General features: G+C 46.4%; 1 protein-coding gene across 1 annotated transcript in view; it reads right to left on the reverse strand.

Annotated features, from left to right (window-relative positions):
- Positions 1–28: 28 nt before the first annotated feature.
- SPATA13 (spermatogenesis associated 13) overlaps positions 29–25171 on the reverse strand; it is a 319123-nt gene continuing 293980 nt past the window's right edge. Inside the window, exons 6-14 of the mRNA XM_074331507.1 lie at positions 18607–18743; positions 17278–17457; positions 16797–16982; positions 14899–15078; positions 12392–12624; positions 9087–9216; positions 6621–6907; positions 6178–6299; positions 29–4128 (exon numbers count right to left, since the gene is read on the reverse strand). Of these exons, the coding sequence (XP_074187608.1) occupies positions 3953–4128; positions 6178–6299; positions 6621–6907; positions 9087–9216; positions 12392–12624; positions 14899–15078; positions 16797–16982; positions 17278–17457; positions 18607–18743 (1631 nt within the window). The 3' untranslated portion in view covers positions 29–3952. The remainder of the gene's footprint in view (positions 4129–6177; positions 6300–6620; positions 6908–9086; positions 9217–12391; positions 12625–14898; positions 15079–16796; positions 16983–17277; positions 17458–18606; positions 18744–25171) is intronic.

Raw genomic sequence — 25171 nt, forward strand, 5'->3', positions numbered from 1 at the left:
ATTCTAATACTCAAATGAATTACTTGAACCAGTTTGGCAAATTAATTTTAATATACAGGTACAAAACAACAAATATAGATTCACAGCATTTACAAGAAATCATTCCCATAACATTGTAAATTTTTTTTTTTTTTTTTTTACAAAAACTTCATTCAACAAAAATACATATCAAGTTATAGCAATCTTGTACAACATACTTCAGCTGTCAACAGCCAATTCATCAGTTTGGAAGCTGTCACTTGACTTACACAGATAACCTCACCTTGATGGTGATGAGTTAACATGAAAGGAAAAGGTTACAAAAGCCTGGCAAAGTAGGTAAGTCAAACACAACAGATACTAACACTTACAAAAAAGACCAATTATTAAATCATAGAATCAGTTAAAGTATTTTCTCAATGCAAATGTTTATGCCTATGAAATAACTTAAGGCAATAATGTTATGTGTGTTGTAGCTAAATATATTTGCATCAGATATTTAAGCTTTCCCCCCACCCCCAAGCAAGATCAGATAAGTTTTACTTATTTTTTTCAAAATCTTTTGAACTCCACATTCAGCACATCCATCCCGGGAACAACAATTTCAGCAAAGTGAAATTTTAACAGGGAGAACAATTGATAGGGAAAACTGTTTTGTTTGTTTGTTTGTTTGTTTGGGGGAAGATTAGTTTGATCTAGTCTTGACTTGTGCCCTGGAGCCATTGAAAGAACATTTATTCACACTTGTTGGTATTGTCCTATGAGGGACACATCCATTTCTCCTGTCACCAAACAATAATACAGCAATTTCCACCCTCACGCCAGGTAATCAGGGTGCCCTACTCTAACTCAGTTGATTTGCATGGAGGAATATCAGCAATTTGGACAGGTAAAGATTTCCAACTGATAAAAAACCGCATCACATGGTTTTTACAGATTTCTATTATGAACCAAATTTTCAATTAAACGCACTTTTGCTGTGCCTAGGCCAGAGCAATGCAGGATCTAGGGGTCCTTCCTGAATAGGCACGGACTTAGTCTTCATCTGGATTAGACATAAAAAAGACACAACAGTGTTCAGAAACAGCGTTGAGATGAAAGGGAAATGTTTTCAACTACAAAGTCAAAATCAGATCTACCAGGTGAAAGAGGTCATATCTACTAAAATCAAACTATGCAGGTGGTAACCTATCCAAGCTCAGGCAAGTTGCTGCCCCTCTTTGTCTTGTTTGCAGGCCAAAGACAAAGAATGTTGTTTTTCCAGAGTTTTACACATATTCTATTTTATGGTTGCTTCCATCTACCACCAAGGTCGTGCTCCATGTTAGGTAGGATGGACACTGAGAAGGCTGCTTTTGACCCAAGGCCACTACAACTGTCATTCGACAGAGTTGGCAAATTCTGAAACATGAAAGATAGAATAAGTGAAATTCATCAAAATACTATATCATCCCCCCCTTTTTTTGGTCCACCGTATTATGCAATGCAGGGTTAAAAAAGAGAGAAAGAAAGAGTAAGCAAGATTCCCAATGAAATTCATACATAACCTGTATAGAAGGCTCTCGGTTTTCTTTCTTTCCAAGTAGAACATGTGACTTAAATCAAGAAGGGAGTTTGGCAAACCAGAATTAGAATACTTGAGCCATCTGTCCTTGATAGAACTCAGGCATTTGGTAATACAACCCAAGGTAGACATACAAACTTCAAGAAGTCAAAGGACGTTCTATCCTTTTAAATATACTTAAGCAGTTTTCAAAATCACTAGAAAATCCAAGCAGGCTCCACCAGATGACTCTCACGCTGCACAGAGGTGACAGAGCAGCCCCCGGGCGCCACAGGCCCTGTTGGCTGAGGTTCCTGCCTATTAGGATCCCGGCTGAGTGAGAGGTGGGACGTAAAGGGAGGGCTCAGCTGGGAAGTGACTCAGGACTGGTCACAGAGCTTACAGCGTTTCTTCATTGCCCATTAACAAATATTAGTAAATGGAAGCCCTCTGAGTGATTCTTTACATGAATCGAATCCTCACTGAAAATGTAACATTTGCAAGTAATTCTCTTTGCTTCCTCTTATATTAAAAAACAAACAAAAAAACCTACCAACTGTTCAAAATTGCTGTATATACAAACAACTCTATTTAGCACAGAGACCCCCTACGGTTACTGCTGAGGGGTCCACAAAAAGTATATTACGTATAGTTTACAAAACATGTCATTATTTTTGGTTAGTAAAAAGGTCAGTTATCTAAATGCAACTACACTTGAGATGTCTATATTCAAAAGTGCAACACACGCGCTTGTGCACGTGGAGTCACAGCACCTCCTGAGACGTGTCCTCACAGAAGCAGCCTCTATCCTGGGACACTTGGGGTCAAGGTCCCCAGAAGTGGCCTGTGGTTGTTGGCCACAAGGCAGCATGACCTTCCGGAAACTACCTAGAAGTGAGCATACTGACGTGCAGAGTGGGCTCAAGACAGGTACAATTTCCTGACACACTTTTACATGACGGTCCGAGCCCCGGCCGAGAGGTCCAGTTCTATGCCTTCTTGCTGCATGATGTCACCTCCTGTGGGTATGGGTGAAGGTCGGGGAGTGGAGGAACCACACACTTGGAGACTCGGACTACCCCTGTGTTTGACAGGACAGGTTTGTTTCTTCTCAAGCATGGGTCTAGTAGAAACAAAAACTCTCCGAGAGTAGCATACAAAGAGCTTCTCAAAGAGAAAACCACAAATGGTGTAACACAATACCCTCCGTCCAGTGCACTAAGTAAATTAAAATGGCATCTCTCTCTGCAGAGCCTATCTTCTCTGGACACATTTAAAGGTATTTCCATCAAAATGTACAATACATAGAGAGTAGGAGATGACTATTGACAGGTATCAGCCCACGTGGCCTTCGGTAAAAAAGACTACAGTCTGAGCTGAGACAGATTTTGTTAAGGTCTCTGTTATAAAGAAGGGATCTTCAGAAACCTGTCGACATGCTAATAATCACGGTTAGCACTACTGCTTGAGTTTACGCCACCAGGTCGGCTTTGAACCCTCCGGCAGCTGGACCTCATGCCTTCTCAATGGAATGCACATGTCGTTATGATCTGATTGGTGAGGTCGGCAGAAACCACCGACGGAGTGAGCACATGGACAGACGCACGTTCGCATTTTTTCTTTATCATAAAATCAAAGGAAACGGGTTTTTATATTGCAAATGCGTATGTTCGAATAGTTTTTCAGGTTATGACGTGCAAGTAGCCGTGGTTTCTGCTGCACATGGGCAGGTACAGGCTGCACACAGGCGGGCAGGAGTATGTGAGACGTCAAGTCAGCCCACAGTAGGCTCTTCCTCTCCCTCCCCGGAAAGCAGCGGTCCCTTGGGAAAGCTGGAGTCACTGCACTGCAGACCTCGCTGCCACCTGACAAGCTCATCCTGCTTTTCCTTCCAGCCTGTAGGGGGAGGAACCTGGCAGGAGGAAGCCTGTGCGACCATTTGGTGACTGTGTGGGTTTAGGTGACCAGGGAACACTGCTTTTGTACATAGGACACAGGAACGGCTCACCTGTGCCAGCGAGAGGCAGGATCCTCCCAACTCCATCACGACCAATCCCTTCAAATCAAGTGCAAAACTGCCATATCTTGCCCTTCCTCTCAGTCCCCTGGGCCTGGGCTGCAGCAGCCAGTGCGCTTGTCATCAGCGATGCTTGTCAGGTCTGCTCAGCATTCACTGTGGACCATGTCACTGGTCCCAGGCCTTGGCCACCTCGGCACAGGTCACAGAGGGTTCTTGTGTCCATGAAAGCTGTGTGTCACTGCCATCTTGCCCCTTCCAAGGCAGCAGCTGCGTGGTGAGTCCAATGCCTCTTCTTTATTCATCCCGCAAAGAAGTTTTCAGCACTGGGTCCAACACTCTCCTTGGAGTGAGCACAGAAGAAACAGAAGGTCCTTTTCACAGCCACATCGGTAGAAGCGCGGCACCCGTTTTCATTTCTTGAAAGGGGTGAGTTTATTGAAGGTGTGCCAGAACAGAGACGGCTTCCTCTTGGGTTCTGCCAGGGCAAAGACCTGCTGCTGAGGGACGCTGGTGGGCACAGTGACATGGCGCTGGTGAAGGGGATGTAAGTTCTGGTGCGGTGGGGCCACGGGGCACCCGCTGTAGCCTAACCCAAGAGAAGAGAAAGATGGCACATGGACTATGGGCCGCCCATTAACCAAAAAGGAAAGAAATAGTGCCAAGCCTCCCTCAGCTGACTCTCAATTCACATTGACCCAAAGCACATCCTACAGCTCTCATTAACACCGACATTCAGTCCACACTGCGTGTGGAGACGTGAGAGATTATCTCATGGAACCCTCACAAACACCTTCTAGCGAAGGTACCATGACAGCAATGTGACCGGAAGGACACTGAAACCCAGAGAGGTTATGTAAACCACCTATGGTCACAGAGCAGTAAGTGGCAGAATTAGAACTGGGCTGCTATTTGGGATGACAAGCAATAACTTGCTTCCAGTGAAAGCCTGGAGCTCATAGGGCCTCAGCCCAGATTCTACTCTGCCATTTATTAGCTGTGACTAGCTGGGAAATTATTGTATTCTGCTGTGTATAATGTGCTCCCGTGTATATGCACCCACGTTTTTGGCCCAAACTTCCAGGGGAAAAAATATTTTGTTTTAATTTTTTAACTCAAGTTTATATTTGTCTATATTTAGGTACTTGTTTTTAAGACTGGGTCTTACATTATAGTAAAATAAGGCCGGGTCTTATATTAATGTGCTCCGAAAGACATATTAGAGCTGATTGTCTGGCTAGGTCTTATTTTCGGGGAAACATGGACTTAGCCGTAAGATCACACAGTAACTGTGAAAGCCAGCACGATAAGAGCAAGGTGCCAGGACGCAGTTCAGAATCCATCCCTGCCTTTGACTTGCCATAAGGCTTTCCTTGTCTCCCAGGACCATAGGGAGGATGGAATAAGTCAACCATGGGAAGTGCCCGACAGGTGACCACCCATGACCTTAGCGGTCACTCCTTCCCTTAGGTGCCTAGTAGCTACGCCAGCAACTCTTGGAAGATGTGGACAGAAACGAATACATTCTAACAAACTGGTATGTACTGGTCACCAGCCATTAAAAGTGAAGATGCTAAAAAGAAGAAAGTGGGGTTTTCTGCCTTGAAGATATTTATAACTTGGGGGTGGGGGAGTCTCTGTATTTGAGTAGAGGGAGCGGGAAAAGGCTGCGTTGCTTTGGTAATGAATTCTTCTTGGCCTAGAAGTTGATGGCTTATCATAGTCCTGGGCTTAACTGGTCCTTTGTGTTTTCAGTTCGGAAAATACTGAATGGGATAAATTCCGTAGGGTAAATCCCTATTGGAGTCCATCTGAATCAAGTTTATAAAAATATGACTAACTCTAGAGTCAGCATACGGCCAACTCTAAATGAAGGAGAGAAATGAAGGAGAGAAGTGTGGATGAAAGCTCAAAATGACGGAACCAAAAAAACAGTCCAAAACATGGCGATATTTCTGGACTAAAAATCTTGACTATTTGTTGGGCTAGAATATTTGTATTATCTATATGTAGAAAATCTTTACTTGCATATCAGGACCCCGGGGTATAAGACCTGGGCATCGGTGTTTTTAACAGCTGCCCAGGTCATTTTAATGCGCATGGAGGGTAGAGAACCCCTGCTCTAAACAAGGAGTGTGTCTTCTTTTTCCTTAACTCATTGCTTGAGGTCCTGAACTTTCCATCTCTCTTCTTACTTAAACGAGAATGTGGCCTACAGCTGACAGCAGTTTGGGTTGGAGAGCTCCTCCTCAGGTGTCCAAAAGACGCCAGAGCGGGTGAGCCGCCTCAGACTGGTGAACTGGTTGACCTGACGATACCATCGTCCCTCAGAAGCGGGAGGCCCAGAGGGGTTGCGGGCAGGACATGGAGGTCTGGAAGGGTCTGGAAGGGCTTACGTTACAACTCAAAACACCTTTTATACACTCATAGGCAACTGTAAGCAAAACTGAAGCACGTTCAAAACCAAATGCAGACTGTTGTAAACGGTCCATTATTTTGGTTCTATTGTTTTGAGTTTCACCCACGCTTCTCTCCTCCATTTAGAGTTGGTCATATGCTAACACCTTTGGGCCTCCCGCCCGATTTTTATTCCAATACTCATCCACATTACAGAAATGAAGGCTTCTCTAGAACTTACCTTTTGACTTTCCATGTCCTGCCTTTTGAGCATTTAACATGGCGAGTTTCTTTTGATTTTCTGGAATTTCCATTCCTGGATTTAGAAACAAAGGTGATGAGTATTCAAAACAAGTGAAAACATTTTAGAACAAAACTTGCGCCCTGACCCATGTCGCCTCTGATGTGTTCACCAAAACCTCAAGCAAAATACCTCAAATCCTTGAGGAATGAGAGGTTGAAAAGACTGGAAAGGAGAAGGAGCAGGGATTATCGCTGGGATGGCCAGAATCAGCCTCCAAACCAGGACATTTGAAAGAGTGACATGGGGTGCTGTCAGGAAGGATGCACAGACTGCTCATGAAAACCCGGACAAATATTCATCTAGTCACCCTAATTATCACCCTAAAGGACGAGGCCCTAGGAGGAGCGAACTCAAAGGGGCCCCAGGGTCAGCTCACCCACCTGCTGAGTGAGTTTTGATCTGAACACAGGTAATACCCGAGTAACGGGAACTGGTTTTGTACCCCAACTGTAGAGAGCGTGAGGAGAGAGCCACAGGCAGAGGAGGCCACGGCTGCCGTGCGGGGTGCTGCCCGGGGGGAGGTCCTCCCTGGGGGAGGGGACCCGGGCTCCGCCAGCTGGTGGTCAAACAGGAAGAACGTCCGCTGCTGGCTCCTGCCTTGCTTCGTGAGTTTGGTCAGTTCCCCAGAATGGATCAACTCTGAACTTCGGTCCAAAATGTCCAGTCCCTGGGAGGATGGAAACACACTGTAAGACCTTCCAATTCTTATTCCTTCAGGTGTCGGGGATATAGGATGAGGCCCTGACCCAGAATCTTCCTCGGTTCCCCAGGTGCACCAGGCCCATTCCCAGGTGGGCAGGGCCTGAGGGGCCACGTAAAACCCCGGTGTATTCGTCTCCTTGCGTGTGAAGTTTCTTTTCTTTTTTCCCTACTCCATGGGAAAATGTTACCATGCCTCTCTGTGTTCTGAGATGTCTTCCTTATCAGAGAGATCTGGTGAGAAGCCTGTTGGATTCATGGAATCCAGTCAAGATCTGAAATGGCCGCTGACCAGGCTAAACCTCGGCTGGGACGCAGCGCGACAGACGCTCTGGCTGAGTCAGGCATACAGCAGCGCCCTGGGACAGCTAGCTTAGGGTCTTTGGAAGCAAACGGCTGGATGGCAAATTACCAGTAAGAAACTGGTCAACTTCTGACAATAAATTATCCTCTAAGTGTCAGAGTCCAAGAACTGAAGGAAAAACACACTTTTATCTTATTTGGTTTGGGTCTAATCCAATGCAACTTGATGGTATTTGGTCTGACACTGGCCTTTGATTTGTAAGATTTTATTCTCCTTTAATGCCGCTCATACACAATTCTTTCTGTAAGCAAAGGATTGGACTCTGAAATAGTTCTTCTATTTACCTGCCTAGAGCAATTGTGTGCCCTAGATTCTTTACTTATGAAACAAGAGAGTTAGACTCAGTGATCTCTGAGGTGCCATCCAAGCTCCCAAAGGCTGTAAGGCACCTTGAAAGGTAAGTCTTTCTAACTTTCACCGCTAGGACCTACTTTAGTTAAAAGCCTAACTTCTCAACCCCAACTTGCACAACCCTTTGGGAGAGCGAGTTCTGACCAATGACTCGGATGTAGCATGAGTCTCGCTTGGTCTAAACAACCGGAACAGCATCAGCTGTTGTTCTTAATAACGACCACAGAGCAGTAGTTACCAGCATGGACTGGGGTGGGGTGGGGGTAGGGGGGCACACTGTCCCCTCCCCTGCCCCGGGGTGGGAATCCAGCCCGGCTGCCTCCCAGCTCTGTGGCCTTGGGCAAGCTACTTAACCATTTGTTGCTTCAGTTGCCCCATCTGTTAAATGGGGGTAATAGCTCCTACTTCATAAGCCTGTTGAGAGGATTAAATGAGTTCATACACATAAATGGCTTAGACCAGTGCCAGGCATGTGGGAAACACAACACAGGCACTAGCTATGATCACTGTTCTTGTTTTTATAAATAAATGTGTGTAAACGTGTGCGCACGCTGTGCCATTATAGACTGCATTAAGCACTGCATTTGTGCCGTCTTATATAATCCTCACAATAGCCCTACGAGGTAGGCAATGTGTTCCTCTCCATCTTATAGATGAACATACTGATCTTTCCCAGGTCACACAGGATTTACACACAGGCAGTGTGACTGCAGTCCACACTCTCACCACACTGCAATTTGTATTTTATGTGCTCCGGCTGCTACGATGAAGCTTTACTCTCTCGCAGGGGAGAAGGCATAAACAATTAATTAATTACAGACACTCTTTAGGGTAATTCTTAGTAGAAGTGTGGGGTAAAGTAGTTGACTGTTAAATTCAAGGATTGGCCTCAAAATATATATAGGTATTCCCTGCTTTTCGAAAGTTCGCTTTATACTACTTCACTTTTACAGAAGACCTACCTTAGGTACGTGGTTTTGCTAACTGAAAGAAATCCAAAGAGAACATCATTTTTACCAAAAAAGGCGAGAAGCGAAATTAGCAGTCAGTGTTTTTTGGAAGTGAGCCGTTACAGAGGTAGCATGCACCCCAAGCATTGAGAGTGACCCCACCGGACTCCTCCCTGGGAACCTCAGTATCAGGCTGCCAGAGCTTTGAGCTGCGTGAGCACCTGTGCTTTACCTCGATTTGTTCTGTGCATCTGTTAGCAAGATATGCCCTAAGGTGATTCTTTGCTTTGCACCATTTCTGTTTACAAAAGGTTTCATAGCAATGCTCTACTTTCGTATATGGGGGAAATCTGTGTACCACTGAAACCACGAGTATAAAGCATCAATCACAGGACATTAAAGTACGTCAGTAACTAGATCAAAGGTGGGGGAGGGTGTGATTGGTGATGGGCGATGTGGTGGTGGGGGTGGTACCCACTTACCTCCCAGCCGACGATGGACACTTGCCACCGTGCTATCTTGTCTATGCTTTCCAGCTTGCGTTTGCGCTCATTGATCAGACAGGCTACGTTCTTCATGGCCTCGTATGCTGCCTTTATGTTGCTGTAATCACTGAAAAGTCGGAGGTTCATTTTAACCATATGACATGCAACTTGCAAATGAGGACTCACACCACACACTCCATCCCTGACTTGTACACGAATAAGTCTAGACAAGGTGGCCTTTACACAGTAGCCATTGTTTCCTTTTTCTTGTTCCTCCATGAATAGACTACAGTCTGCAGAGGTTAAGGGAGCTGACCAAACAGCAATCCAGAATTCTTTGGGATAAGAATGTTGTCATTCACTTCCCAGAAATGACCATGAATGAAAGTAAATGTCACAAGAAATGTTTTAGTCATAGTAACAATGAATAATTTTCATTAACAAGGAAAGCACAGTCTTTAGCATTGCCGTGATTCTGACATAGCTAGTTTTGTTGCAGAAAGTACGTTAATAATCACTAACCATCTTCAAGAGTAATTATGTGCTCTGAGTCCCATTTTTCACTTTGTTCAGGGAAGGACAGCAGAGGATAGGCTGACGGAGTGAGTTATGTAAACAATAATGCGATATTTACCTCATCAACAGATCTTCATTTCTGGTGCTTTCTATATGCTAGTGAAATCAAACTAAAATGCTCCCCCCAGCAGGCTCCTGTTCCCACGGCCTCTAAAACTACAGGTACTGGGAAAACTGAAACTGTAGTTCTAATCTACACACAGGCTCCAACAGCAGAGGTGTCTGATACCAGAAACGCTCACATTCGAGTTTTGCTCAGTGTTAATAATTTGGGGACACGTAAACCAATCATCCAGCTAATGAACTGAATTTTTTTTTTCTTTTTTTTTTTTTGCCTTCTAGCACTTTCCTGCGTCATACAAGACAGACAGAGCCTTTGGATCTCAGTCAGACTGAGACCTGCACAGCCAGGAAGAAAGCCTGGGAAGCAGATTCTATTGTCTATTTACCAAACACAATTACATTCAGCTGCTGGGAAGTCTCTGGCCATTTCCCCACAAGGCAGACCCCGCTGTCTTTCGACAGGCCTACTCACACGCCGCAGCAGAGCACAAAGGAAACTGATACAAGGGGGCTGCTGAAATCATGGGCACAACCCTCCCACCCCCCCAGAGGTCTCCAGCAGTGAAGAAAGTGTGCAGAATAATTGTATTATTTTTTTCAGCAAGTTTTTCTGTACAATTCCAGAAAAGCAGCAGAATGTAATGGTTTTTAAATTTGTTTTGTGTTACTTAAGACAAGCAAATGGGCTTTTTGTCATTTCCTTTAAAGTGATTTACTTGTTGTTGTTTTTTAAATAGTCTAAATCTGCAAATGTCTCGGTGAAAAATGCCCTTAAGAGTGAAAAGTTAACCGTTGAAGGATGATGTTGAAGCTAGGACTTCCGGCCATAGGTTTCCCATCTTGGAATATACTAACCTGCTTGCCCATGAGTTTCAAGATGGCCTTGCTTCTCAATTTTATTTTATTTTCTGTGGTTCTTCATCATGATGCCTTTTTCAAAAAATTTCTTCAAATTTGTGACTCTCTTGACTTTGTTATTTTCTTTCCAAATTTTTCTGATTTTTTCCGTTAGAAAGAGAAAACAAATATACTGGGGGTGCCAAAAAAATGTATACAAGTGGACACTTTGGTCAGCGTTCCTCAAGCTGTAGTTCACCGTAATCAGAAGTGCCTGGATGCAGATGGTAACCACTTTGAGCACCTCTCGTAATTGCAGAAGTCAAACATGACTTGTATTCATCTTTTGTTATCAGTATATATTGATACATACATATATATTTTAATACAGTTTTCCTTTCTTAAAATGTGTTTACACTTTTTTAGCACCCTCTGTATACAGCTCTCTTCCCTTTTATCTATTTCAATGAACTCCCTTCTATAAATCTTGTAATCCTAATTCTTTAAACTAAAACCCACACCAAGGTCTATTGTTCTGCAACCTGGCTCTTTTTCTCTTTCTACCTTCCAATTTAATTGTAAAAAGATTTCTTTTCAAGCCCTCATTCTCCACAGGAGTCCAGTAGCAGAGGCAGCATAAGAATGACCCATTCTGGGCACCCTGCAGGGCTAGGCACCTGGCCATGGAGAATTTGATTGCTTTCAGGGCAATAGTTACTTGTTAAAACCCAGAATTATTGTGGTTTGCTACAGCAAATTTCCTCTGGGTACAATCCTTTCCCTCGCCCCCTTCTCACTAGAACACTTCAAGCCTCCTTTCAAGGGCTGGCGGTGTAGTGAAGGCTTTGTGCCAGTGACATGGAAGTCTCGGATGAGGTCTGATTCTCCTCTACAACAGTAAGCTTTATCCTAAAAGCTTGCCTGATAACAGTAGTGTTCCCACTGGTATTCTAGTTGTTGCCTGGTGAGAACATAAGCAATGAATCAATCGCTACCACCTAAAGGCATCTAACAGCTGGGTCTTGCTGTGGTGACAGCATCACGGAAAACAGACATGCCCATGCCAGTACTGAATGGGCGCTAGCTTACATATAAGCACCTCATGCTGTGCCTGCAGGAAAGTGACAAGTTGCTATTAAGTAAGGAATGGACAACTTTGTAGCTTCCCAAGAAGAACTTAGGCACAAAGTAAGCCCCAAAAGGAGATGGAGCGTTCAGGCAATCATGACCAGAAGCTCTGTGCCTGTGCTGGAAGCAAGAGGGAATGGGGTGGAAAGGATTCTGGAGACAAAAAGCAGGTACCCAGGCTGGGCAAGAAGGGGCTGAGAGCCGAACGGGATCTCAGTGAGATGTGTCTTCCATGGGTCCCCACACCCCACTCCGTGCCTTTAAAATTCCCTACTCTTTTACAGCTCAAACTTTTCTACGGCCTCATCCCTCCTATAGGGTAACTCTTGGTCGGCAGTAAATAATACTGCTGAGAGTGAGGGGATGTGGAGCAACATAAGTATAGGGGAGAAAACAAAATATTTCTGATGCTATTTACACTGGTCTGTTTCTTTTAAAAATTGTTTTTGTTAACTACTGAGTAGCATTTATAGTAATACAATATCTGTCAATAATAACGACCAACAAAACAGTCCCCCATGTGCTCATGGCACAGTTTAAGAATTATTCTCTTTTTTTTTTTTTAAGTATCTCTAGAAATGGATATTCTGAAGCCTCTTCACTAACCCTATTTCAGTAGTTAACAATCTTAAGCATTCCAAACAATAGGAAAACCTCTTCCGTTGAGCTAACACAAGTGACACCCCAGGGCCTCCCACCTGTGCTCCTGCGTGGTGTACTTGAGCAGCTCGGCCAGCTGCAGGGGGTATTTGCAGATCTTCTGCACCGGCGTGAGGAGGAAGCCGTCCAGGGAGATGTCGATCATCTGCTGGAGCAGGCGGCAGGCCTCGAAGAAGTGCCGGTACCTGCTCTGCTTCATCAGGCGGGACAGCTCCGCGCAGGCGCCGGGGTGGTTGTTACAGTACTCGGAGTAGATGGCGAAGCCCTCTTGCTGGCAAGGGGAAAGCACAGCTTCATCAGGCTATGGGTGGCGTTAGGCCAAGACAAGGACAGGCGACAACCAGCCCAGGGAAGGGGACATTCCTGGGCAGGACGGAGATGTTCCCTGGCGTCCCAAGTCTGTCTGTGATGGTTCTCATGCTGGGGCAAGAAGCCCGGATCTTCTCTTAGGGAAGGGGCTCTCCACAGGGGAGTTACCTCGTGGCGGTGGAGGGAGGGGCTGCCTTAGGACTCAGAGTCCTGGGCCCCTTGCAGACAGCCTTCCAGACCCAGGAAGGGTGTGTCACGGGTGCAGGGGGCTTCCCATGGAAGCGGACGGAGCCCTCTGCGGTCACCCTCCTCAGCCGACCCTCCACCCCTCAGATCTAAGACAAGAAGGGCCTGTTCTTACGCCCAGCTCGCTCCCTCCTCACCCTCTTTACTTCCCCGATAAACTCCCTGACCATGACCACGAGGTGAGGATTCAAAGGCTGCGCCTCCTCACCACAAATCTCCTTAATGTCCCACCACCTGGCTTCCGCACACGCACCACCTTCCAACCTCCAAAGGCAAACCCTTCATTCACCTCCTTCCTCCTTGGGTCTCACTTTCTGGGGGCTGCAACCCTGCCAGCTCTGTCTGCAACGCCTTCCTTGCTCCGGACTCCATCCCTCAGCGTGCAGCACCCCCACCCCCCACTCCCTCCTCCACACTCCCAGAGGCAGGCTTTCTGGGCCAGGTTCTCAGACCCCCCCATACACCCCCACCCCGCATCTTCTCCCTGCAGCCACCACTGCCAGACCACACAACTGGCACAAATATCCACCTGCCCAGAGCTGCGTTCCCTTCTGGCACCTGCTTCAAATGGACGTGCTCAAACTCAATACCATTTCCCTAGAAAGCAGGTTTTCCTAACCCACCTGTTAATTCTTTCAGACTCAGAACCCTGTAAGTGGTTCTGACTGCTGCTTTCCTTTGCTCCCTGTGACCAGGTCTTGTCGGTTTGTCCTCAAAATACCCATCGCCACAAATCTGTCTTTCCGTGTCTCCACTGACATCACCCTAGCCCAGGCCTACCTGTTCTCTCTCCCCAGAAGTGGCAACTCCTCTGTTCCTAAGCTAAACCCCCGTTCTCCAGGCTCCATCCACCTTCCTGAGGCTTTGTCCCCACCAGGCCCTGTCCCCTCTGTGTGAGACCTTTCCTGACCTCTGAAGCTTCTCTCTTAAATTCTGTGAACCTTCTGCTCTGGTCAAACAGGTCTTTCACAAAGTCCCAATAGGCCCAGTGCACTCCTGGGGCTGATCTCCCCATGTGCATTACCCCCAAAGCATCATTTTCAGCTCTTTAGAAGCAACCACCCTGGGGTCTGCTCCACTTTCCTGCCTCTCTGAAGCTGTTGGCCCAGCACCCAGCCAGTGCTGCCCCGGGAGGTGGTGGTGGTCGTCGTTGCTCTTATTATTACTATTATTACGATGCCCTAGACGTTTTGGCTGGGAATAAATGCTTCTTCCTCTGAAATCTTTTAGTATTAAATAGTGACAGTCAATCATCAGTTAAATGATAGGCTCATGCCATCATCACAAGACTGTTCTGAGACAGTGACAATGGCCACAGGCATGAGTTGCAGAGCCACACGCCCCAGTCTGAATTCCCATCTGTTACTTACTAATGTGTGACCTTAGGTCAGTTAGTCTCCAGACAATAATCATACTACCTCACAGCAGAATACCGTGTTTCCCCGAAAATAAGCCCCAGTTACGATCATCAGCCAGACAGATGCATTTAGTACATTATGACGATGTTCCAGAAGAAGATGACATGAGTGTATTTGAATAAATGTAGATTGTTGTACATGAAAAAATAAGACATCCCCTGAAAGTACGTCCTAATGCTTCTTTTGGAGCAAAAATTAATATAAGACACGGTCTTATTTTCAGGGAAATATGGTATAAGACCCAGTCTTATTTTGGGGGGGAACACGGTAGGCGCTAATACAAGAAGACTCTGAAAACAGTGCTTGACATAGCATAGAACCTTAATAGCTATTATCAGAAATTACTCCAAATTGCTTAAAGGTGACAAGACTTTGAAAAAAAATGGACTTAGGGTATTTAGCTAAAGATTAACCACAAAAACCAATCAACTTAATTTACAAGTGACATCTCCATTCTATGGGAAATTAATCTAGCAACCAAAAAAGAAACAAAAAGGACTATTATTAGTGAAGAAAGATTTCAAAATTATTTAACTGGATATTATTAATAAAGAAGTAGCAGGTGGCCATACATGTTGAAGAAAGCAGGATCCTATTTCACTTAAGTGAGGTTCCTCTTTGTTGTACTGTTTCTCCAGGTCTTTCAGGAACTTTCTTTGGAATTTGTAAATATCTTCAATGTTTCCAAAAATGGTGGCTAGTTGTGCGACAGTGAACATCCCTGTGTGCTTGCGACACTGTCGAATGTAGCCCTGCAAAAGGGAAAAGCAAGCTTGTAAAAATTAATTTGGAAACTCACAAAAATTATTTACTTGAATAACACAGTATTTGGGGCCAAAAGCCGTTGTCTTGGAGTGGATTTTAATTAGAGAAAATTATTTTAACCCCTATGGGTCTCTGATGGGACAGTCATACTTCCATGACTACAATGTGCCATAAATATGTTAAAATCAAAAGGAAAGAGAAAAGATATTTATCATTCAAGAAACTGGATCAAGTTTCCAGATTATACTCATGAAACAAGTCACTCGGCTTCAAATACTAGAGCTCAAAAGTTGGTACTGTCACACTTGTTCCAAACTCTTCAGATAACCATTTTCCTGTCCCTAATTCCATTTCCCAGCCGAGAAGAGTTGTCAAACACAGAATGCCATCATGTGCTAAACAGCTTATGCAGCTCTGCTCACTGTCACGGCCAGCAGTATCTTACCCAGGAAGTCCACCATCACCTACTTTCTACATACAGCAGAAATCTGCACACCTTTAACCCGAGGCCTGCACTAGTTAGAGATGATCAGTTACACACCCTGTTTATACTATGGCTTGGGTGGGAGGTAGTGGAGTAGGAAGGAAAGGCCATACATATAGGAAATAATTATCCCCAAATTGGCATCATATAGTTACAGACTAAACTGACTATATGGCAAAATCCTTACCACTATTTGGTATGAATTTGAACAGAAAGACAACGCAAAGGTTCAGAGTACAAGCTCCGGGGCAGACGGCCTGGTTTAAGTCCCAACCCCACCGCTTAACCTCTCTGTGCTGTGCCCCCGTTTCCTCATCTGTAATACAGGGCAAAGAGGACCTGCCCAGTGAGAGTGTTATGAGTATAAAATGAGTTAATCCAGGTAAAGGGGTGGCACATAATCAATGTTCAACAATTATTAGCATTACTTTCATTTTCCGAAAATGCCACTTGAAAGACAGTCCCTTCACCATATATTCATACAGAACAAGACAGTTGGTACAAATATGCTAAACATTGGCATATCTGTATCTGGCCAGTTAACCCGTTACGAAATGGGCAGCTGTATCACTTCAGCTTGTCTTTGATGCTGAATTGAGAGCAGAGATCAGCCACTCACAGCCAAGACAGCTGGAATGATGACACGTGGCAAACGACAGTTTAGGGTAGGGCTTCCACAACACCCATAAAAATGAAAAATATCACGGGAGAAATCAGATGTATTGAAGAGTAGAATCACCATGACACTGTACAGTACAGCCTTGGATATCACTAGATAAAACCAGTTTGTTTTTTTTATTGCGTCTGAATAACTCAGAATCTCATCTGTGACTCAGTGACTAGAGGCAGTGGGGTTGTAGATACTGACAAACCTTTGATTCTTTGTAAAGTCAAGTGGGTATCACTTAAAGGCTGTGGCCTTCTCTGACAGCCATTCACTCTGAATCATCTCAGAGTTAAGTCCTGAAAGAGACAGTGTCATAGAGCCCCGAAAAGAGGACCGCATGCAACAGCAGGTCAGGCAGTTGCTTATGCCGACCGCGACAGACGAGTGTGTAACGAGTGAGCAGTCTGCACAGGGGCAGTGTGCAGGAGGCGGTGAGAAGCGAGGGCTCTGGGAAAACATGGAACTAAGAGGGTCTGACTGGGCACAGAAGAAAGCCACACGCATAGGGCACAGGCAGGGGACAGCCTGAGCAAGGCTGCTGCCTGCCGCCTCACCTCACAGATGTCCTTGAGGTGCTTGATGTACACGCGCTCGGTGTCCATGATCTCCTGGACGACGTTGGTCCTCATCTGCCGCTTGCTCTCGCAGTGTTTGTGGCGGTTGCTGCCAGCGTCCTCCTCCTGCCCCTCGCCCTGGGTGCTGCTGGAATTCTCCGACAGCTCTTCCTGATTGACTCGCAACTGTGGCCCACACAGAGGGGACAGGTGACCGGGGGAAGGCAGCCCCAGGGCCAGGCAGGCCTCCCTGGCTTTCACTTGTCCCCAACCAGAGCCATGCTGTGCCAGCGGCTCAAAACCCAGCAGGAGTGCCAAACCACCAGTTTGCCTCAGTTACAAGTTTTCCTACGACCCAGTCGAATTTCTACAAGGTTTGCTTAAAACGATTACAAAAAATTGACTCTACAAAGAGCAAGTCTGACCGGACATAATTCCCCCACCTCCCCAGAGATAGCTGTGGAAAGCGCCATACACTTACTCTGACAAAGCTTGCGGGGAACCAGGCTTCCTTATCCTCGTTCCGGCCCCACCACCAGTCCTTGTTAGAGGCTTCCAGAACCTGGATGACGTCTCCTGCCTTGAAGCCCAGTTCCTGGTCATCCATGGTCACATGGTCCCACAGGGCTTCTGCACAGACCACGCTGCCATCGCTGATCAGCTGAAATGGAGATGCATGTGCTTAGTGCAACAGCCACTCGGACACGACGCGGGGGACACTGTGGGCTCTCTCGGGGGCACATGCACATATTCTAGTTCTCACTTGTGTACACCAATGGCTCTGGGTCAATACTTACTGTTTGATTGTTATATAACATGAACAGAGAAGCACGTTAGGGAACAGAACATCCGGTGAACCGCTCTCACATGCTCGTAAAGGAAATCCCAAATTCCACTTTTTTAAAAAAAATGTATACATAGCTCGCTTATCTGACCAGCAGTTATTTAACCAATTTGAATAGATGGACTATTCACCTCCAAATGGTTTCCGAGCAGCCAAGCGAGATGTGGCAGAGCCACGCCTCCAAAGCATGTACAGACCCTCACGGCCTCACCCAGAACTTACTAGTCATACTTCATTCATGATTTGAACAAAGTTTGCATCTAACTCTATGGGTTATTGCAATTAAAGAGGGTACAGTGTGATCTCAGGATAGTCGACAGTTAATAATAAAAGTATAGACATAGCTCGTCTGGGAGCCACCGAAGGGGCAGGTGATGCCACACATCTGCTCAGCTCCCGAGGACACCATCGTACTCTCAAGCAACAACAGGTGCTACAAATGGGGATGCTGACTCACTGAGAAGTGACACTTCACAGGTTCTGTTCAAGAACTCCAAAAGTTAGCAGCGCCTTCTAGAAAGATTTCTGGAAACAGGGCTGAAGAAACAGAGTGGTGGAAAGGACTCCAGCTTCGTCGTGAGAAACGGGGATAAGGCGAGCTCTGCCATTTGCTAGCAAGTAATTTAGCTGCTTAGTTTCAGCGTTTATTAAAATATGGATAACAATCGTAACATTTACCTCTTAGATCAACTGTGAGATTTACATGAGACGATAAAGTAAGGGAGAGCATTTTGGAAACGGAATATGTTATCCAAATGATAATGACCACTGCTCTTATTCCTAAAAGGGATGAACTGAATCACATAAATTGTCCTTGAAAATGCCAGAAACGCATAGTGTTTTTCTAGTCAAAGTTCTAGGTTTTAGAATATGTTTAAGAAATAATCAGACAGCAAAGTCTGAAGGGATTCTGGGCCCTGAGAATCGGGATCCACCCCTGGTCACTGCTGTGCGGCATTCCGGTACCTCGTTGATGGCCAGCTGTTCTCCGCCTGGCTGTAGGTATCTGGGGTTGGCCTGACAGATGTCTTCATAGCTGTAATCCTCCTCACTGCCGTTGTCATCCACTAAGGCAGAGGACTCAGGACCACCATCTGAAGAAACTTTAAAAAAAAAAAAAAAAAAGACATGGTTTAAAAGACACAGCTAACAAAAAATTGTAAATGATAAAATAAATGACTGTGGAGCGCACACCTCACCCCCACCACCAAGGGAAAATAGTCATTTTTATCTTACCCAGAAGAAGTCATTAGAAAATGTCTACTGATCTGTTCATCCAAATGTAGCAGTTCATGCTAAAAAGAGCTGGGGTTAAATGTTGCATTAAGTATTTCAGAGAGTGTTGCCAGTATGAACACACAATGGTATTTTGTGAGTTAGGATACTGAGTGAAATACATGCGATTTAGCTGGAAATTTGTGCTCCAAGTGGATATCAAAAATAGAAATATACATGTTTCTAGGCAACATGTTGATAAAGCTTGAGCAGGAAAAGAAAATGAAAACTATAATCATTTTTTAAAAAGTGTTCTGCTTCCACGTTCTACTTGCAAATCAGTAGTACTCCTAACTTTAACAGGTCCCAGCAGCATCATTAAGTGAAAACCTGCGGTTTTATTTTACTAGTTTTCCCCACATGGAAGGGCTGGAACTCACAATATTAGAACTGGGAATGATACAGAACCTTTACCAAAAAGACAGATCTTTTAAGGTTTAGAGTCCCAGAAGCCTGGTTTGAATTCTGGCCCTGCCCCTCTGAAGGCATGAGACCCTAAGCAAGAAACGTGAGCTCTCTGAGCGAACGTTGTTTTCTTTCTTTTTGGAGAATTAAGTGACAGAATGTGTGTCGAGCGCCTAGCATCCTTGATTCCTGGTTGGGACCCAATTGAAGAGTCACTGCAGCGATGGCCGTGAGGACGGTGGGAGCTGGGCGGTAGGGTGGAGGCTGGAACCGGGGAAGTCAGCTGGGAGGAGGGGCAGGTAAGTCAGAGTGGGTGGCTCAGAGACGCTGCACCAGAGAAATGGCCCTGGGAAATGAAATTCAGAATAGTATGCAGGCTGAGTGATGTCTGGAGCAACAAAGATGGTAAGTCAACGAGGATTTGAAAAACCTCGTTACTGGGAAAATTCATGAGGAAGGACGTCAGAAGCCAGTGTGGTGGGAAGAAGGGTGGAGGTGGGTTTGGACTGCAGTGGGAGCGTGCTGTCTGCCATGCTTTTCTCACAGACCTATGACTCTGAATTTCTAGTAATTACTCTTAGGGGATAGGTCTACTTTCTAAACAGAATTTTTTTTTTTTGGATGGTTTCTATTCTTTATTTTGCACGAAGTCTTCAAAATCTGATGGGCATTTTACCCATCCCGTCTGGACAAGCCACACTGTACAGCTAGCCCTAACCCGTGCCCCGAGCTCTGCATCACAGGCTCTCACAGCTTTCCTCCTTCCCCATCGCTTCAGACATGCTGTCGTTGTGAACAAGTGTTTAAAAGCAACACATTTTGTGCAAAGCCTAAAACAGTAAAAACTGTTGAAAAAGATTTGCAACAATGGAGAGTCCTACACACTGTGAAACTAAGCTCTGTGATTGTATTTCATGCAGCAGATTCTTAAGTTTTCCTTGCCGAGCAGACAGGACCATATTTACACTGCGAGACGCGGAGCACACGAGGTGCAATGGGCAGACACAACGCGGTATGTGTCCCACAGCTGTGCCTACTCCTCCCTGGGTGCCTGTCCTCCGAGCCCAAGCTCTGGACAGCACCTCTCGGCGATGCCCAACAAGCCAGGTCTCTGCAGCGGCCCATGCTTTCCACGAGCTTTCCCGTGGCTGAGGGTGCCCCTCTGTGCTTGGGAAAGCCCCACACCCCAGCTACGGTCCCTTCCTCTTCAGGGCTGCTCCCGTCCTTCCTTGAGGCTTCCTTCTGTAGCAGCACCTGCCCGGTGAAGCATAACTCACCAGTTGCATAGCTGTGTCCCTGTTAGGCTAACGTGTCCTGCCCACACCTCGGGCGTCTGGACAGGCAGTGAACTTGGGACGTGCTGATGACGAACCAGCTGAATTGGCGCTTTTGAAGGACAGGCGTGTCCTGGCCTCTGGCTGGCACCCATTCGCACCTCACTGCCCCCTCCCTGTTCCCACGTCCGTCTCAGTCAGGAAAGACCAGGGCCTGTGTCTGAGAGCTAAAGGTGAAAGTGAGCTGCCTCAGGGAAGAAGGGTTTGCGGAGGAGACATGTTCCTGAACCTAACCACAAAGTCAGAGAGCAGGTGAAAGCTCTCCAGGCCCTTGGCACTGCCTTCTAGGCTCCCAGCTTATTTACTGACTCACTGAGAGAGGCAGCACCTGGCCCACAGCACTGCAGGCCGTCAAGGTGAGGGGAGTGCAGGCAGGTGGGCAGCAGAGAGCCAGCTGTGTGTGTGTGTGTGTGTGTGTGTGTGTGTGTGTGTGTGTGTGTGCACATGTCTGCCCCTGGTGGGGGTGATGCCACATATCAGGACCCCCTTTCTCAGGGGGCTTCCCTCAGGAGTGCAAATCTGGTGGCGCTCCTGTTGCCCAATGCTGGGGAGGCGGGGGTTGGGAAGGGGTCTTGAGTACATTAGGCTGCCCTATCTGAGAAGGGTGCGTGAGCCTAGATAACACATGGTGACTTCCGCCTCCTCTGCTGTGGGCAGAGTGCTTGCAGGCAGAGAACACGAGGTCGCCTGGTCTAGTGCATGTTCTGGTGTGTGTGTGGTTGGGTGGGAGTGGGGAGAAGGTCTTGAGGAAGGAAATACAAAAATTTTTTAACACACACGAGACTTAGACTACAAAGAAGATAACACTAGAGCTGAAAATTTTCTCTACCCGGCATCCTCAGAGCAGCTGTCCAGATTGTCACCCCACAACTATGCTGGTTGACGGCTGAAATGTTCTCATGCTCCTGGGCTTTCAGGGGGCCCAAAGTGGCAGCAGTCTTCCAATTTCAGCAGGCACTGGTCTGCACAGCACAGGAGCAATGGCATTGCTCCTTGGCACATGTCAGATGTGGTTGGGCCAAAAGAATCGTGAATCTCAGAAAAATAAAAGTATCTGAGCCTCTGACCCCAAGCAAAGTCCTGAAAATGACACTTTTCCCCCCAAATACCCAAAGGACAATGTTTTCCTAAGTTAGAATTCCTTACTATCGGATCTGGCTGATAATCAGTAAAGGAAATAAAAAAATAAAAAAATCCAGTACCGATAACGTACAAATCCACAATTCTCAAGTCTAATGGAAAAAAAGATTCCATTGAAAAAATGCTAAACCTTTACAGGAAATACTGGAATAAAGTTCTCTGCAAATAAGATAAGACTTCAAAGAGTGAAAGGTCTCTGAGTTGTTCTCATAAATAAACACTTAGAAAAATGGCTCTGGCTCAGGTGGGCCCTGATAAAGATTTCAGCAGTGAATGTTTCAACATCATGCGTTGGTATTTACTGAGCACGCAGAAACAACGTGGTGCTAGTGGCTTCGGTCAGCTGGGCAGGGCAGGCGGCCTGGGGTGGGAGAGATGCAATGTGTACAAGGGGAAGGCAAGGGTATTAGGAGTGAAAATACCCAGGCAAGTGTCCTAGCTTTACGACCATTCTGGCTAAATGACCTTGGAGTAAGTCACTTGTCCTCTTCCAACCTCAGTTTTCCCATCCGTAAAATGGAAGTTCACGTTTTTATCTATTCAGAGGTCATTCTTTTTCTTCCGCCTTTCACATCCCATGTCCAACTCATCAGCAGATCCTGACTCTCCCTTCAGAATGTGTCCAGAATCTGGTCACTTGTCACTGCTCTCCCACTGCTCAAGGCTTGGTCCCTTGGAGTTGGGTCGCTCTAGCAGCATCTTACTGACCTCTCTGCAGCCGCCCCTGCCCCCTTCCTACAACTCTCATCAAAGCAGCCCGAGTGATCCTGCTAGATCATTCAGAAGTGGGATCATTTACTCCAAACCATGCGCAGGGGAGAAAGTCCAGGTGCTTGAACTGTCCCCCACCCCCCAAAGACACTGCGTCTCCGTCTCCCAGCCCTGTCATTCAGTTCTGGCCGTGGTGGCTGCGGGATCCACACAGCAGGCACCCCTCCCTCAGGGCCTGCCAATGCTGTGCCTGACACCGGCCCCCTGACATTCCCATTTAAAACTGAAACTCTCACCTCCGCCCAGTCTTCTCTCCCAGTTTATTTTTCTCCATAGCATTTAGGGAGAAACGTGTTTGCTATCTGCTTCCCCTGGCGAAAATGGAAGCTACATGACAGTGATTTTTGTCTGCTTTGTTCTTCCTTGTACTCCTAGTGCCTAGACTGCTGCCCGGCACACGCAGGTGCTCAGTGAGTTTTTACTGGATGGATAGATGGGTGGGTGGGTGGAAATACAGTATGTGGACAAAGAGCAGGGCTTTGAGGCCAGACCGGCCCAGCTGCAAATACTTGTGCTGCACAAATTCTTTAAAAAAATTTTTTCCAGTGTTGAGTCCTTTGTCAAGTTCCTTTCTCAGGTTTTTCCCTTGTTGAATGTGAATAATAATAGCCATCTCACAGGGTTATTTGTAAATTCTGAGCAAGTAATTGTGATTAGTTTGCTGTGAGCCTCAAATGGAATGATGATATATGAAAGTACTCTGAGTTGAAAAACTTTAAGGCAATGCAAGACTATTTTATCAGCCACTGTTTTAAGCCTCTTTGCGTGGCTCAGCTCATATAAACCTCATGTCACTGCAATGTGGAGGGTACTATTAGTTTTCCCAATTTACAGATGAGTAGACTGAAGCCCCAACACCACCCAGCTGGGTGCAGTGCGGCCCCAAGCCCCCGCCTCTAACTCCTGCCCACTGGGCGTGACCGCCTCTTCCAACACAGCACTGCCTTTGTTATCAGTGAGAAGACTAATGCAACTGGACAAATACTAAAAACAACTTAGTCTCCCACATCTAGTACCTCTGTATCACTTTGGATAGTGACAGTATTCACGGGTCCTCTGCTCCTGTTGCTGACCTCTTCCTCCTACTGCTGTTCCCCGTCCCCAACTGGGTCTGCAATGATCTGGTTAAGTTTTGTCATATCTTTTGCCCTTGGTGACCTTAACTACCTCCATGATTTTACAGTCCCTTCTCCGCTGATATTGGTGTGCCTGCCCTGTGATTTAGATGCATTTTGCGGAGCTGGATTACTCAGTGTCTGGCGTTTAGCTGGGAGGGGTTTTAGTGCTACCTGTGGCTGCTGTGTGTGCGCTTAGCACACACCTCTATCATTCCCCACACTCACTGTCTTCACATGCATTTCCCTTGAGACCAGAACCTCCCCAGGGAAGGGCCCGTCTTTCTAGTTTTGTATCTCCAGCACCGAGCATAGTATCTGTCATGCAGGGTGTCATGCGGGGTCTCTGGTCCGGCTCCCCACATAAGAACTCAGGACATGGTGAGGCCAAAAAGGAACACCCACGGAGCCATAGATAGGGAAGTCATACCACTATAGTCTCGCTGGCGGCTGGGTTGGAGACACAGGAAGCAGGAGCCACACGATCCGCAACCCGCCATCTGCTTCTCTGCCAACCAACCTCACTTGCTAACTGCAATCCCCGTGCTCACTGCAATCCCCGTGCTCACTGCAATCCACCTCTCCGCAATCCGCCATCTGCGCTTGCTAGCGTAGCCACGGCAGTTATATCAGTGGCTAAGGGATAACCGGTAACAGCTGACGGCCATCTACCACCCGAGCCAGCACCTTTCCACATGAGGCCGAGAGGTTGGAAACGGCTCTCTGGGGCTCTGTCCCCACAGTATCTGACATACAGAAGGCACTCAAGAAATCTTTTTCAACTGAACTGCAAATTGCTGATGGGGAAACTACGGTTCCAAGAAGTTTAACTATTTGACGACGCTATATCAGTGCTGGGTCCGAGGCAGGACGCACACCCACGTCTCCCTGCCTCCCACTCAGGACTCATCCCCACCTCCAGCTAGCAAACGCTCCCAGCGTCCCTTCGTGCCTCCTGCCTGCACAGCCTCCCACCCCCACTCCCAGTCACCCTATATGTTACATCCAAGGTAAACGTCTTGAAACAGTGGTGTCATCATTTTCACAAGAAACGACACAATAGTTATCTATTGCATCCTGACAGAGTCTTCTGTAGTATTTCAAGGCCCTCTGGAATCTGACTCCACTCTACTTAACCCATCGTACCCCTCCCGCCTCGACAGCCTCCCTGGGCAGAACCCCTCGCTATGGCGCAAACTGCAGGCCTGCAGCGGCTTTCGAGTTAACACAGAATCACTGGCTTCAGTGGCTTCAAAATCTTCCACCACAGATTAACGTTAAAAATGGTGACTTTTTATTTCAGGGAATTTTGCATGATGTAGAGCTACTACAAATTCTCAAAACGTGCTTCTGCAAAATTAGGGGAAATGAATATATTTTCTTAATACAAGAGTAAATTTATTTCCTTCCCTTCCTTCCTTCCTATTCTGGTGAAAAACACAGCATTAAGATGAACCATCTTAACCATTTTTAAGTTTACAGTCAGTAGTG

The sequence above is a fragment of the Rhinolophus sinicus genome, linkage group LG04 (assembly GCF_036562045.2).
Source record: "Rhinolophus sinicus isolate RSC01 linkage group LG04, ASM3656204v1, whole genome shotgun sequence".
Taxonomy (NCBI): Eukaryota; Metazoa; Chordata; class Mammalia; order Chiroptera; family Rhinolophidae; genus Rhinolophus; species Rhinolophus sinicus.